This window comes from Fringilla coelebs (genome assembly GCF_963513975.1).
Source record: "Fringilla coelebs genome assembly, chromosome: 29".
Lineage (NCBI taxonomy): Eukaryota > Metazoa > Chordata > Aves > Passeriformes > Fringillidae > Fringilla > Fringilla coelebs.
The window spans coordinates 2,201,086-2,215,727 of record NC_140055.1 but is presented as its reverse complement, the minus strand read 5'-3'; the positions used below and the strand labels follow the sequence as shown (position 1 = coordinate 2,215,727).

Sequence of the window (14,642 nt, the reverse complement as noted above, 5' to 3'; positions counted from 1 at the left end):
ACGCTGCCCCACCGCGGGACTGTAACAAACACACCCGGCTCATTGACAGCAATGGAGGTGTTGGTCCCCTCCCATCTTTCTCTCCTCCACATTTTTGAGGTTTGATTTCAAAGTTGGAAGTGTTGCATGAGGGGAGAAAGGCTGTGGATCCCCTCCAGGGAAAGGGGGAAGGAATGAAGTACAAATGTATCCTTGACAGCAGAAATCTCTCCCAATCAATCAGCTGGATTTCCCACTACCCGCTCCAGAAATTGCTTCATTCATTATGCTTAAAAAAATTAATTCTACTTATCAGAGGGAAATGAGAGGAAACAGTCAGTGAGAACACCTTTGGACAATTCCTTGGGGAAGGAGAGATATGGGAGCGAGAAAGTGCGGTGGTTCCTTTGGAAGTGGGCCTTTGAACAGCACATTACCAGGGATTAGGGAAAGCTCTGGAGGGGATTAAGATTTCACTCAGAGGCTCCTTCCCACCAGCCTTCAAAGCTCCTTTTCCTCCAGAGCCTGGGAAGGACCTGCACCCCGTGAGTACCAAAGACCAGACCCAGCTGCATCCACCTCCCAGCCCTGTCCCAGTGATCCCAGGCTCACTGTCCCAACCCCTGAGGAGGCTGCAGGCCCAGAAAGGTTTGAGAATCCCAGAAAGGTTTGGGATTCCAACTCTCCTTCCTGTACAGAGCAGTGCAGCAAAGCCCCTGGGAGCAGCGTGGAACGGGCAGCTGTGCCAGGCTGCTGGGGGAGGTGGCACTGGATGGGCACGGGAGGCTGAGCGCTGCCCTGGGTCTCTCTTTCAGCATCTTGGCTGCTGGGCTGGAACAGGGGAGGAACCATCCCAAAGTGGCACAAGAGCAGATGCTACAATGGGGAGAGACGGGAGAAATTTGTTTTCCCACTTAACCAAGCAAGAGACACCAAGGACTGGATGGCCTTTGAGGGGTCATTGTGGCCTTTCAGGAGTTAAAGAGAACTTGCTAAAATGATGGACAAAGGTTTTTTGTATGGACAGATAATGATGACTCAAGGGGAAATGGTTTTAAACCAAAAGAGGGAAGACTTACACTGGATATTGGGAAGAAATTTTGTTGCCCTGATTTTTTAAATTTTCTAAGCCTTCTGATGTTGACATTATTGTAGCGAACTTTCTCACACTTTCTGTAAAAAACTCCTTGTTTTGCATTCTTTTATGGAGGAGGAGAAATTTGATGGACTGCTGGTTTGTCCAGTGTCATTGGAGAGGTGGCACTGTCACCCTCCAATCCACTGTCACTTTTGGAAATCTATAAATGTCGGAGTCAGAAAATAAACTTCCTTTTTCTCTTCACCTTGAGAACACCAGTGTGCACTTATGTTGTTTCGTGTCCTAGAGTGACAAAATTGTTCCCTGGGAGGGTGGGCAGGCCCTGGCACAGAGAAGCTGTGGCTGCCCCATCCCTGCCCCATCCAAGGCCAGGTTGGACAGGGCTTGCAGCAACCTGGGATAGTGGAAGGAGTCCCTGCCCATGGCAGGGTGTGGGATGAGATGAGCTAGGAGGGCTTTTCCCACCCAAACCTTTCTGGGATTCTCAGACTCCTGTGGACTCCCCTCAGTGCTTCACAGCCATCTGCACACACTGCAGCAGGATCCCTCCACCATGCAGGCACTGATTTCCAGCCAGCTGTGGGGTCACCAACCTGCTCCATCCCTCCAAGGCCCTGTTCCAGCACACACACAGATCCCTTGCACTGTGCTGACTGACACCACCACCTCACACCTTGCTGACACGCTGAGGGGGTGCCAGGACGATTTCTGCCGGGCCAGAAACACTGCTGGGACTAACTGTGCTCCTCAGGGATTCAAACTCATCACATGGCTACATCCCCACTCCCACTGTGCACCCTCCCTTCCCTGCTTCCATCCATCCATCCATCCATCCATCCATCCATCCATCCATCCATCCATCCATCCATCCATCCATCCATCCATCCATCCATCCATCCATCCATCCATCCTCCCACAACCACACTCCTTACAAGAGCTGGCTTGTGCAGACTTTAGTGCCACCAAGGGACCCTGCAGAGATCCCAAGGCTCACACAGGCACTTTCAGGAGCCTGTCTGGAGCTGCAAAGGGGCCAATCAGTAACATTTGGGAAGAGCTCTGACCCCACCAGTGCCAACTGGGACCTCCAGTCCCATCCCCACCCAGCTCTGTGCAAACTTCCCACGTCTGAGGAGAGGTTGCACAAAGCACTGCACACGTTTGTGCACAGCCTCCAGAAGAGGCTAAAGCTGCTTTCTAAATCCTCCTCCAAGGGAGTGCAGCCTCATTAGGATGAACACACAGAGGCAGGAGTGTTTCCAGCCCCGTGTTTTCTCCACCACCACCACCTACACTCTCAGCAACACCAACACCCATCCATCCCAGTTCCAGCTGGGTGCAGCAGGTTTTACAGGTATGCAGCAAAGCTCCTGTTCCCTCTCTGCCCAATCCTCCCACACTGAAAGAAACTCAAAACTCTCCAATAACACTGACTCCCAGCTCTCAACAGTTCCAACAGCTGCTAATTGCCAATTCTAATTCAAAGGGAGCTTCCAGCCCGGCACTTTAGGGCCAGTGTTTGGGAAGCTACAGCAGCATTCCTGAAGTGTCAGAGGTTTCCTGGCCAGGAGGGAGGGAGTGACACCCCCGTGCCTGCACTGAGCTGAGCTCGGGGAACAGGACAGCACAGATTCATCCCAAGTAAATGGGAAGTGGCCCAGCTGAGCCAAGGATGAGACAGGGATGCAGGGAGACAGATGGTTGTGCGCATTTATTTTCCTTTGATAAAAATGGTGTATGCAAATTACACAGCCATGGAGGCTCCTGGGAAATACCACCCTGCTGGTCCTGGGGAGTCTCTTGGACAGTCTGAACATTCAAACACACCAGAATGGAAGGGGGGTGGAGGATGGATCTAAACTGGGAAGAACATGAACTTCAACATTTTCCAGTGAAGCAAAAGACCGTTAGCTTATTTTTCCATTTCCTTTTTAGTTTTCACACTTGTACAAATGAGCCCACTGAGTACAGGAGTCAATGCCCCTGGACACCTCTGACCAGGAACCACACGACTTGGGCAGAAACACACCTTCCAAACACCTTCCTCTGCACAGCACCTTCAACTCAAGCTCAAGAACAGCACACCTGGTCGCTGCACACCCCTGGGTTCCATTACACCACCCCCAAAGTGTAAAGAGGCCACACTTCAAATGCAGGCTTCTCACCCACTAACCCTCTAGCAGGAGATTGGAGGCACCTGTGAGTGAGGGACACGGGCTCGGTTCATCCCAGGAAACATTAAGACAAATGACATCAGAAATTCTCAGGTAATTTCAATTTTTCTTTTGATCCATTCCCAATAAGACACTGAGAGAAATAACCAATCCCCAAACTTGGCTCAATTTTTTTTAAATATTTGCCTGAAAGGAGGGCTAGGGGAAGGAATCATGTACAGTTAAAATCAAGCTACTCAAAACACAATCATTCAGGTAAGTAACTAGAAGTATCGCCTCTACCATCTAGAGAGAGAGAGAAGAGTGTCTGAGACAGGGCATATTTAGGAAAAAATACACATCTGAAGTCTCTGTGGCCACGATGAGAACTGGAATCCACATACAAGCCAGTTAAAGAGCATTTCAACATGAAATCTTAACTTAGTAGGAAGGTCAGGGTTAAGCTGTATCTTTTTGTTTTAAATACATGGACAGCTGTCAGATATGAAAATGATGGCGGGCTTTCCGGAAAGATCCCCTGTGCATGTGTATGGATGCATGTGCTGACGTCTGTGGGGCAGCAGGACAGAGTTTAGGAAGGCTGGGAGCCCAGCAGTCTCTCGATAGCTGCGTTGATGTCCCCACCGGTGGCGATGAGCGCCTGCAGATTGGCCTCACGGTTGATGAAGCCCATGGCATTGAGCTGCTCCAGCTGCTGTTGGAATCGCACTTCGGGACTCTGCGCCTGCGAGGGGAAGGACACAGAGCCTGGAGTTAGAGAGCACAGAAACTGGAGTCAGAGCACACACAGAGCCTGGAGTCAGAGCACACACTGAGCCTGGAGTCAGAGAGCACACACTGAGCCTGGAGTCAGAGAGCACAGAAACTGGAGTCAGAGCACACACAGAGCCTGGAGTCAGAGCACACACTGAGCCTGGACTCAGAGCACACACTGAGCCTGGAGTTAGAGAGCACAGAAACTGGAGTCAGAGAGCACACACAGAGCCTGGAGTCAGAGCACACACTGAGCCTGGAGTCAGAGCACACACTGAGCCTGGAGTCAGAGAGCACACACTGAGCCTGGAGTCAGAGCACACACAGAGCCTGGAGTCAGAGCACACACTGAGCCTGGAGTCAGAGAGCACACCCTGAGCCTGGAGTCAGAGCACACAGAAACTGGAGATAGAGAGCACACACAGAGCCTGGAGTCACAGAGCACACACTGAGCCTGGAGTCACAGAGCACACACTGAGCCTGGGGTCAGAGCACACACTGAGCCTGGAGTCAGAGCACACACAGAGCCTGGAGTCAGAGCACACACAGAGCCTGGAGTCAGAGCACACACAGAGCCTGGAGTTAGAGAGCACACACAGCATCCCAACACAGGCACTGCCAGCAGCCCAGACACAAACCCCGAGCTCAGCTTCAGGGTGGTGTGGGGACAGGCTCCGTGTCCCCCGGGGATGTGGCGCAGCAGCCACACCAGAGTCAGTCCTGGTTCTGTACTGACAGTGGCAGCAGTGCAGGCAGAAGGATCCCCAGCACGCTGAGCTTAAACCTCTTAAAGAGTTCAACACCCCAAAGGGTCAGCCAAACCTGGCCCAGAGCACCACAGTCATAAGAGAGTGTTGGGGACCACAATCCCTGAGTGGGGTGAGGTGGGGACCCCCCTGGAGACCTCCCTGCCCATGCCAGCACCCCCTGGGTGTTACGTACTTGAGAGCTTCCTCCGGCCAGCAGCTGGATCATCTGCTGCATGAGCTGCTGTTGAGGGTTACCACCCCCAGCTGGAGAGGCACTGGCCGGTGTCGAAGCAGAGGGAACGGGGTTCTCCGGGATTGTGCTTCCTCCTGTGGAGGACGGGGGCATCCGGGGCATGCCGAAGGAGCCAAGGCTGCAGAGGAAGGCAGAGCTCAGGGTGACATTGGCATTGGGCAGGCACGACCAGGCTGGCCCCCACTGAAGGCCCTGCTACAGGGCAGCTCTGCAAACTGAACCAGCTGCATCCATGTTCTGGTCACACACGGCACTGGGAGTGAGCAGAGCTAACAGAAGCCTGCAGAGAACTACTGTGATGGAGCATGACCCGTGGTGACAGCAAGCAGAGAGCTGAGGACTGCCAGTAGATCAGCCTGCTCCAGCACACCCACCCAGCCTTGTGTCTGCGTCTGTCCATCTCACACTGTTCTCCAGAGATAAAGCTCTTGAGTTCAGTCCACACTAAATGCATCAAACAAAGGATGGGGGAAGGACCAAGTGCATTCCAAACCTTTTCTCCAAAAACAAAGGGTCAAAGACTTCCCAGTGAGGGACAAGCAAGCAGCAAGTGCTAATTAGCTTGCTCAGAAGGGCCTGCAGGCACACACCAGCACAAGTCCCCATGCCAGACTGCCCTAAGCAGATCTCCTGGATGAATGCAGAGCCAGTTCTGCCTGCTGGTGCTGGGCATGGCAGTCCTGCTCTGGAGCGCTCCGTACCTTGGCACTAATCCGGGGGCCTCCGTCTGCAGCGTCTGGAGCCCCTGCTGGATCTGGAGCAGGGCCTGCATGGCGCGGGGGTTGGTGAGGATGGACAGCGAGTCCGGGTTCTGCATCTGGGGACCAAGGCAGAGACACACCACGGTACCAACCAGCGAGAGCTCAGGCAGCCAGAGCTCCAGCACTGTCACACCTGGGCCGGCGCCAAGCTGCGCCTCTTGCCCGCGGCCAGCGCTGCCCTTCGTGTCTGGGTCCTCCTCCGAGGCTCCAGACTGCAGGGCTCACCTGCAGGGACACTCACAGAGCTCACAGCAGGTTTCCTAAATGAACTGGGTGAAGCAGATTAGAACTGGGGACACATGCCTTTGGATTCTGATTTACCTAAGAACCAGCTGCTCTAGCACAATTAACTGTGCCATTTTTGTAAACTCAACACAGTGAGACACTGTCTACATAGGGGTTCCAAGTAGCTTAACAAGCCTAATCTGGAGTCCACCTTTCAGTAACTCAGATGTGTTAATTCAGACCACCTTTTCTAACCATGTTCTTCCTCTTTGTCTCCCCTGTGCAACCCCCTTCCTTCCTCAGCCCAGCCCCCCAAGCCCACATGCTTCCTAGTGCACTGAACCAAGCAGCTGAGATCCTGCCTGTCCCACAGTGGGGGAGAAGCTCTGGAGCCAGGGGCTGAGGGCAGCACAGGGCCAGCCAGAGGCCTTTACCTGCTGCAAGAAGACAGGGAGCTGAAGGCGGAGCTGTTCTTGAAGCTGTGGATTCCCAGCAAAGAGGGGGACATTTACCATGATCTAGCAAGAGACAGCACATGTAGGTAGGGTCAGAGGGTTGCTGCCACTTGCTGTTAAACCCTATGCAACTAAGCCATGAAGAACAGGTCACTCATGGGGCCCCTGACTCCCTCCCTGGGCTTTCAACATGCTCCCCTGCTATGGGGGAATCAAAATGGGACCGCTCAATTCCTGACAGCAGTGTTGAACAGAGGCCACTTGGCCACAGGCAAAGAGAAGGGCCATTCCAATGTCCCTCTGAGAGCCACCTCTTGTGTGAGGGGCTCTGCAAAACACACTGGGCTCAGAGCTGGGGCTGCCTTCTGGCAATTGAGAAATACAACCAAACTGTGTATTCACTCAGCTCCAGTGTCTGCAGGAGGAACCAGTCTGACCCCAGCAGCAGACTGACACCTCACACTGAGCTCACGGCCTGCCTGGCAACAGCAGATAACTGCAACACTGTTACCTGTGCTGCAAAGTCCGGGTTCTGGGCAAGAGTTTGCATCATGCTCCGCATGTAGGGGGCAGAGATCATATTCTGCATCAGCTGAGGGTTTTCAGAAATCTGCTGCAGGAGTCCTTGCATCTCTGGGCTGTTGAACATGCCTGCAAGGGGAAGACGAAGGAAAACCCCCGATGAACCTGAGCACCACTGCATTGCCTGACACAAAATGTGACAGGTGACAGCACTGCCTGTCCTCCATCCCCTGGCCAGCAGCAAACAGGGCTGTGGACAGCCATGGCAGTGCTCTGCTGGCCACTCTCCTGCTCCTGAGAGCTTCAGGGACAGCAGAGTTCCAAAAGGAGCCATCCAACAAGTGCATCAGAATAATTCATTGGTGTCTGCAAGTAGGCTAGACCCATCCCCCTCCAGCTCCTCCCTTACGTACCAGCGCCGATGCTGGCAGCATTCAGCCCAAAGGGGTTGGACACAGTTGGGGTGCCCTGGGTGGATGCTGAGCCCGTGCTCCCTTCACTGCTGGGTGCCTGACTCTGGGAAGCAGGGGGTGTGGGGCTCCAGGGGTTGGGCAATGGCTCTCTGTTCTCCGTCCGCAAAGGCTGAGAGCTCGAGCTGTCAGAATTCCCCGTCAAGGAAGAGAAAGGATTGCTGCCAAACTAGGGAGAAAAAAAAAAAAAGAAACAGATGGAATCAGTTAGTCCCAGCAGACCAACCCCAGCACTGAGCGAGCCAGGGAACAGCCGATCACATTCAGCCAAGTCCAGAATTTGCTAAACATGTGCCATGATCCGCCCCCTGAGAAATCTGCAATCCACAACACACCTCACTCAGAAAATGACCAGGCTCGGGAGTGGCCACAGACCCAGATTCAGCTCCCAAATGCAGGGCTTCAAAATGCCCTTGTAAAACCAGCACCCAGACATAGCAGTAGGTAATGCTGGACTGGAGTATGTCTGCACAGCCCTCTGCAGCCAGGCCTGTGCTCCCTCCTCCTGCACTACCAGCCAGCTGGATCTGAGCCAGCTTCAAACTGAAGGCGTCAGGCTCCAGCTAATCCAGAGAGCAGAGGGCTGGGCTAACAGTGACAGGGCCTGCCTATCAGTCAGGGCTGGCATCCAGCCTGCTGGGGGACTGGAGGAGCCAGAGCAGGTCTCTCCTCTGACACCTCAACCCATTTCATGAGAGGCAATGCACCATGTTCTCTGGCCAGTGCCTGCCTGGAGTGGAGCCACGCTGTAGGAAAACTGCCCCATCAGCAGAAGGGACAGGGAAAGACCCCCTTCCCACACTACACCCCACTCACAGAACACAGCCATACCTGCTCCCTGGCTGCACTGAACATGGGCTCCTGGATGTCCGTGTACATCCTACGCAGGGCATTGTATCCTCCTGGAATGCTCTCGAGGTTACTCAAAGCACGGTCCTGGTTCCGCATCATCTCCTGCATCATGGCAGGGTTACGAGCCAATTCCATCGTCTGGGAGAAGAACGAAAAGGTGGAAAGCTCAAGCTCCTCTCCCAGGAGAGACAGAGGATAATTAAACCCAATTCACAGGCAGAGAGCAAAGAGATCATTTATCCAAGCAAACAGAGATCAGGGATCCAGGCTCCTCCCCAGCCTTGCTCAGCTCTCTTCCTTCTCAGCCTCAGTTCAGCTTGATGAGACTGTTCTGTTCCTAAGCAGCATCAGGACATCCAAACACACAACACCCATATGTTCCCGGACTACACACAACAACTAGGAATGTGGATCCTTCCACCCTCTCCAGACTTTTGATGGGTCTCCCCTGCACAAAAAATATCCAGGTCGCATTTGAGAAACTGCTCAGGTACAGATTATTCATTATTCAGTCCTGCAGCTCTGGAATTTCATGTACAGCCAACACAGCTGAAAGCAGAATGACTGAGAAGCAAATGGAAACGAGGCCCATTCAGCACAAGCCTCTTGACAAGCCTTCCCAGTAAACAGCAGAGTCCTGTTAATGGCTATTAACACCCAGATTCTCACTGATCCCTTAGGATGACCTTCCAATGAACCTTTGGTCTTCCAGTCAGTCCTCTTAGACATGGGTACTCTCTGCACAGGGAAAAATGAGAGGCCTCTGGGATCCCAGCCTACACTAATGCTCCCAACTCACAACACAGTAGCCTTGCTAGGAAATCACAGCATCCCTTTTTTTTCCCAATACCCCATGGATTCAATAGCTCTGAAAGGAAGAAAAGAGTTGCAAGGATGTGGGTTGAGTATTTAGTATTCACATAACTCAAGACCACCATCTGTTTGTGGGGAGCTCACAGCAGGAAGGAAGAGATCTCCAAAACCACTGCTCTGGCATTCCCACTCCTCCTCTGCAGTGCAGACACTCATGTTGGTCCACAAAGACTCTCCTCAACACTCTTTACTGAGCCCTGTGTGACTCACCTGCCTCATGAGCTCTGGGTTATTGAGCATGTGGCTTATCTCTGGATTTCGCTCCATGAGCTGCTGCATCTGGGGATTGGCCATGATCATCTGCCTCATGAGGTCAGGGTTAGACATCATGTTCTGCACCAAGGGATTCTCCATGATCTGAGAAAGCATCTCTGGGTTGGACATCAGCTGCCGCTGCATCTGCTGCTGGAGCTCCATGAAGTTGGCAGAGCCCATGCCAAGGTTGCCCAGCCCAGTGATGCCACCGAAGCCAGCTGGAGAGGGAACAGCACACGGGAAGAAAGGCATGAGTCAGTAACTGTCAGCAACTGCAGAAGAGGACAGGCACAGCAGCTGAACTGCATCCCCACAAATCCAGGGGTACCCTGTATTCCTCTGGCAGCCAGCTCTGGGTAAGGACATCCCTACACACACACCCCTCACCAAGTGGCACTACCTTTAGCAGGGACACAGAGGTGTGCCATGGGAGTGACTCATGCAAAGCCCACGACAGGCAGGGGCAACAACAGGGGTCAAGAACCCCAATTCCTTGGTCTAATCCCAGAAAAGTCTTCCTTCTCCCAGTGCCCACTTACACAGGATGGATGCAGCACTGTTGGGGCCTCCATCTCCAGGACCTCCCACGCTCCCCGAGCCGCTGCTCCGTCTGCTGCCGCTCCCTGCGTCCGGACCAGCACTGCTGGATGTGGAGGGCTGAGATGGGGCAGCAGAAGAAGAAGGGCTTGCAGTGGGGGCAGAAGCAGCATTGGGGGCAGAAGCAGCAGATGTTGAATCTTGGACCCTGCAAAGGATAAAAAAGTATTAAACTCCTGGTACTGGGGAAGGGCACTGCGGGGACACAGGATGCGCACCCCACGGTGCACCCAGCACAGCAGCCAGCCCAGCTTCCACCCCGTGTCTGCCTGCACTGATGCACAGCTGTGCTCCCAGATGCCTTCCATCTGCTGGAATCTATCTGCCTCCCATCCTGAAGCACTGCAGCCCCTGACATGTCCTGGCCCATGCAGAGCGCCTGGATGGTCTTACCCTGAGTTGTATCCAGCTCTTCCTTGAATCCCACTGAACTATTTACTGCAGCCATATCCTTGAGCAATGAGTCTGCTTCAAACAGCAAAATCCTTCTGCTGCTCCCACAGAAACCACAGGAGGTTACAGCAGGGCTAGTGCATGGGGTAAACAACAATGTTCACTTCTGAATATTCCTATCACCGCTTTTGGGGCAAAAAGAAGCATCAGCATTACTGTACAAAGGGGGAACCTGAGGCACGAGGCAGCCAGCACCTGTCTCACAAAGCCATGGAACATTTTTGGCCAGCTTGGCTCCAAATTCCCAGTTCTGCCACTGGCTGCACCTTGATGCAAGGCTCCTGCTCCAACAAAAGTTGTCTGGAGCTTCTTTTAACCCACCCACACAGACGCTGTGCTGTAAGCCACCACGCAGCAGGTGCTGGACATTTGCTGAATACACCAACCCAGGTTAGTACCTTCTTACCACAGTTACTCCTCAAGAGTACCACAGGAATTTGGAAGAGAACATTTAAAGACTTTCTAAAGCCTCTGCAGTCATGACAGTCAGCCCTGGACTAGTCTTGAAGAGCTTTCATTAAATTAGACCACAAAATTCACTTTACTCACCTCAATAATGCTATTATACCTCTGACAGTAAGAACAATGATTTCCTGATTTTTTTTTCAAACCAAAAAGTATTCTTTTTCTCTATCTCCCTTTCCCTTTTCACTTCTCTAGAACTTGAAAAATCAACCCTGAAGGCCCCTGTCCACTGTCCAGACTAACCTGACTGCTGCTGAAAACCACTGGCCACTAAGAGAAGCAAAAAGTGGGGAAACAAAGCAAATGGGAAGCTGAACAAGAAAGGAAGAAGGAAGCCAGAGAAAGGGCACTTGGTTTCTCTCAGCCTCTTCCCACAGGAAGAGGCTGTAATGTCTTCAGTAAGCACTCTTCTAGGATATTAGCAGGAGAAAAATGAGCAGCTCTGATTCCCTCTTTGAAATGGTTCACCAATACTACATTTATAGTGGAGACAGCAGAAACAGCACCAGGCTCTCAGGCCACCTGGAAAGGCAGAATGCAAGGAGAGGCTGCAGAACCTGGCAGCAAACTTCCCTGTGTTTGTGAAAGAACAGGTGGAAAAAAAATAGCGGGGGGAGACGCATCTTGATTAATGCAGCTCCCCCAGGGGACAGCAGAACTGCACAGAGACACAGCCCTGGAGCCCCCTGGGAGCTGGGCTCACTGCGGCCAGAGCCTGAGGCATGGCTGTCAAGGGCCTTCCAAGATCAATGAAATGTGGCTGTAACCAAAGCACAGCAGCTGTCCCCAAAACCCTTCCATGCCCACCACCCTTCTGGAAAGTGCTGGGAAGAGCTAAACCTGCAGGACCCTGAGGTCAGCCCTGTGTCCTGCTCAGTCTGAGGTCTGTGGTGCTCCTGAGCCACATCCCCACAGGGTGCACCCACACGAGTGAACGCCACAGTGCCCCGTGCCCATGGCTGCACAGCATCACTGCCTGACTCAGCCTGAGCAGCTGTGCCTGCAGGGCCACACAGGGCATGTGTGCCTCCTGTGGCACCTCAGAGAGCCTGAGGAGGTGACAGAAAACCCAGGGATTAACACAAATTCACTGGGAAAGTAATTTCTTCTATCAGCAACTTTTTCTAGGACTTTTGTGGTTTGCTAGAACCAGTATCCATTTCTGATGGGTTCTTCCAAGACACACACACAAGTAATGTTGAAGGACCAGCCCCTCCAGGTACCTGCCATACACCATCACAGCTGTGTCATCCATGGACAGGTTAGTGACAAACCCCACTGCTGTGTGCCACAGCTGGGGCAGGGAAAGCTCACCAGGATCATCACAATCAGTTATTCCCACCCCCATTTGACCCCAGCACCCCCAAGACCAAGCTCTTACTTCTGTGGAGTCTTAATGACCAAGTGAACAGTGAGCCCATCTTTGATCCCATGTTGATTCAACGTGTCTCCATCCTTCAGGATCTTCCCAGCAAAGATCAGAACCAGCTGATCCTGTTTGGCTTTAAACCGTCTAGAAATCTCTTCTTTGAACTGAAAAACAAACAGCATTTTTCAGGCAAAGGAATGGGTACCAGCAACATAAAGCTCCAGGGCTCACATCCACTCTGGGAGCAGCCCAAGGAACTGACCAGCCCTCAGAGCCCATGAAGGTACCACAGTCACCAGGTACTGATGATGTCTGAGGTGTTAATGAAAACCAAACCAAAGCAAAGACAAGCTCTGAAATCACAAACTATGGAGTAAATCTCAGAAAAACAGAGCTATTCCCTCAGAGCTGAAGGCTTCCAAAACCAGACCAGTTGTGCTTCAGGCCTAACCCAAACACACCTTTTATGCTGAATGACTGAACTGGTTTCATCTGCTCATTTTTTTTTTCCTAAGGAAAGCCAAACTCTGATTTAATACAGGACAGAGCTCTATGGAAAAGGCAATAATCCTTTATCAGCCAATGGAAATAAACTAGGTCTTCTCCAATTCCTATTTCTGCAACTGAACTCCCTGTGAGCATGCCACAGAGCATGGACACCTCTTCCTTACTGTGTGCTGTGCTGGGATTGACACCTGCAAGCAAGACTCTCACTGCTGGTCCTGCCAGGGCATTCCCAGATTGATTTGGAGGAAATAAAGCCCTGCACTTGGAAAACACAAACTAAAGGGAATTCAGAGGGGAAGGCCAGGATGGAGAGTGAAACACATGCTGGTTCCAGAGCTCTCAGCCTTCGCAGCAGAACTCTAAAATCAAGGCTGGGCACAGCACAGCCCTGGCCCCAGATCACCCTGTCTGTGCCCTCCCTGCACAAAGCCATCACTCCACACCCCCCTTACCAAGGGGCTCCCCCCCCGAGAGAAAGGATCAGGAGGGCCACACGTGCACAGCCCCTGCCCACAGCATGAACTGCTGCCCAGAAATCCCTGCCAGGCCCTTCACACGCCGACCTCGTGCCCTACGCCCAACCAAAGCGCGCAGCCAGCCCAACACAGAGCCCATGACACCTTGTCCCAGTGGGCATCGCCACTTCCTCAACGCCAGGACCAGCCCTAGAGCCCGCCCCTGCCAATCGCAGCCTTTGCTAAGCCCAGCTCTTGGCAATCCCAGCCTTCTCCCGCTCCCTAGCAGGTGCACAGCCCCCCCAGCCCACCCGATGTTTCCCTTCCTCCACCGCATCCAACGCTGGCCCCAAACATCTGCCCGGCTCCTCGCCCCTCGCCCGGGGGATCTGCCTCCAGAGAAGTGCAGACGTACGCCAGGACCCCCTGATGTCCCCCCGGGAGCCCCCCACGCACCCGTGCGCCTCTGCCCACGATCCCAGCACCCTTCCCACCCCTCCGCTCCGGGAATACTCTCCCCCGCAGCCCGGCCCACGGGCCGAGCCCCCAGACCCCACCCCGGCCCTTCGCACCCCTCCCACTGCCACCACCCCCAAAGCGGCTCTCCGAGCCCCTCAACTATTGTGGTTTCGACACCTGCCCTTCGACCTTCGACACCTTCGACCCCTCCCACAGCTGAGCCCCTCCAGAACACCTCCGGACCCCTCCGAAGGCCTCTAGCACCTGCCCTCCTTCAGATCTCCCCGTTCCCTCCCAGCCTGGCTCCAGCAAGGCCCAAGGGCCCGGGCTGCCCCGAAAAGCCCCCGAACGCAGCCCCAGCCCTGATCCGGGTCTCCAAGACGGCCCCCGGGCCCTCTGACCGCCCCCAGCCCAGAGCACCCTTCCCCCGCTCCTCAGGCGCGCCCGAAATTCCTCCCCGGCCCCAAACTCAGGTCCCTCCCCAAAACCCGTTCAGCGCACCCCTCGATCCCTCGGCCCCCGCAGAACAACCGCCCCCGCCCCTCAGCACCCGCGGCAGCCCCCCCACCAAGGCCTCTCCGCCTCCCCGGCCTGCCCCCGCCCCCACCTCGCGCACGGAGGCGCCATCCGCGATGACGATCTCCTCCTTGTCCTTGGGGGTCTTCACGGTAACGCGGATCAGCGCCCCGCCGGGCCCTGCCTGGCCCTCCCCGCCAGACCCGGGGCCGGGGCCGCCGCCGCCGCCGCCGCCGCCACTCGGCTCCGCCATCTTCGCCGCCCGCCGCCAGCCCGGGCCACCGCCACCACAGAGAGCCAGGAGCGGCGCCACAGCACCTCCTCGGCCCGAGACAGCGCTTCCCGGCGGCGCGGAGGAACAGCGGCAGCGCGGGGGCGGGCGGACGGAGCGGAGCGCGGAG

The 14,642-nt window shown here is 54.3% G+C and overlaps 1 protein-coding gene across 2 annotated transcripts; it reads right to left on the bottom strand.

Moving 5' to 3' along the window:
- Positions 1-2,790: 2,790 nt before the first annotated feature.
- UBQLN4 (ubiquilin 4) lies at positions 2,791-14,545 on the bottom strand. Of its 2 annotated transcripts, XM_084223143.1 has the most exons (11): positions 14,333-14,545; positions 12,317-12,468; positions 9,960-10,165; positions 9,376-9,638; positions 8,272-8,430; positions 7,384-7,609; positions 6,960-7,099; positions 6,428-6,511; positions 5,709-5,824; positions 4,948-5,125; positions 2,791-3,976 (listed from the first exon to the last, which is right to left on the bottom strand). In XM_084223143.1, exons 1-11 carry the CDS (start codon positions 14,492-14,494, stop codon positions 3,824-3,826), a joined length of 1,839 nt encoding a protein of 612 aa, XP_084079269.1. In that variant the 5' UTR covers positions 14,495-14,545; the 3' UTR covers positions 2,791-3,823. The 2 variants fall into 2 exon arrangements, with proteins under 2 accessions (XP_084079269.1, XP_084079270.1); XM_084223144.1 differs by lacking the exon at positions 6,428-6,511.
- Between the last annotated feature and the right edge of the window lie 97 nt (positions 14,546-14,642).

Excerpts from the sequence above, each read along its gene's own strand:
- UBQLN4 (XM_084223143.1), bottom strand. The coding sequence starts at position 14,494 with ATGGCGGAGCCGAGTGGCGGCGGCGGCGGCGGCGGCGGCCCCGGCCCC. Across the intron at positions 6,512-6,959 it reads ACCCGGACTTTGCAGCACAG|ATCATGGTAAATGTCCCCCT; the intron begins GTAACAGTGTTG and ends GTCTCTTGCTAG. Across the intron at positions 5,825-6,427 it reads TCCCTGTCTTCTTGCAGCAG|ATGCAGAACCCGGACTCGCT; the intron begins GTAAAGGCCTCT and ends CTTGGTCCCCAG.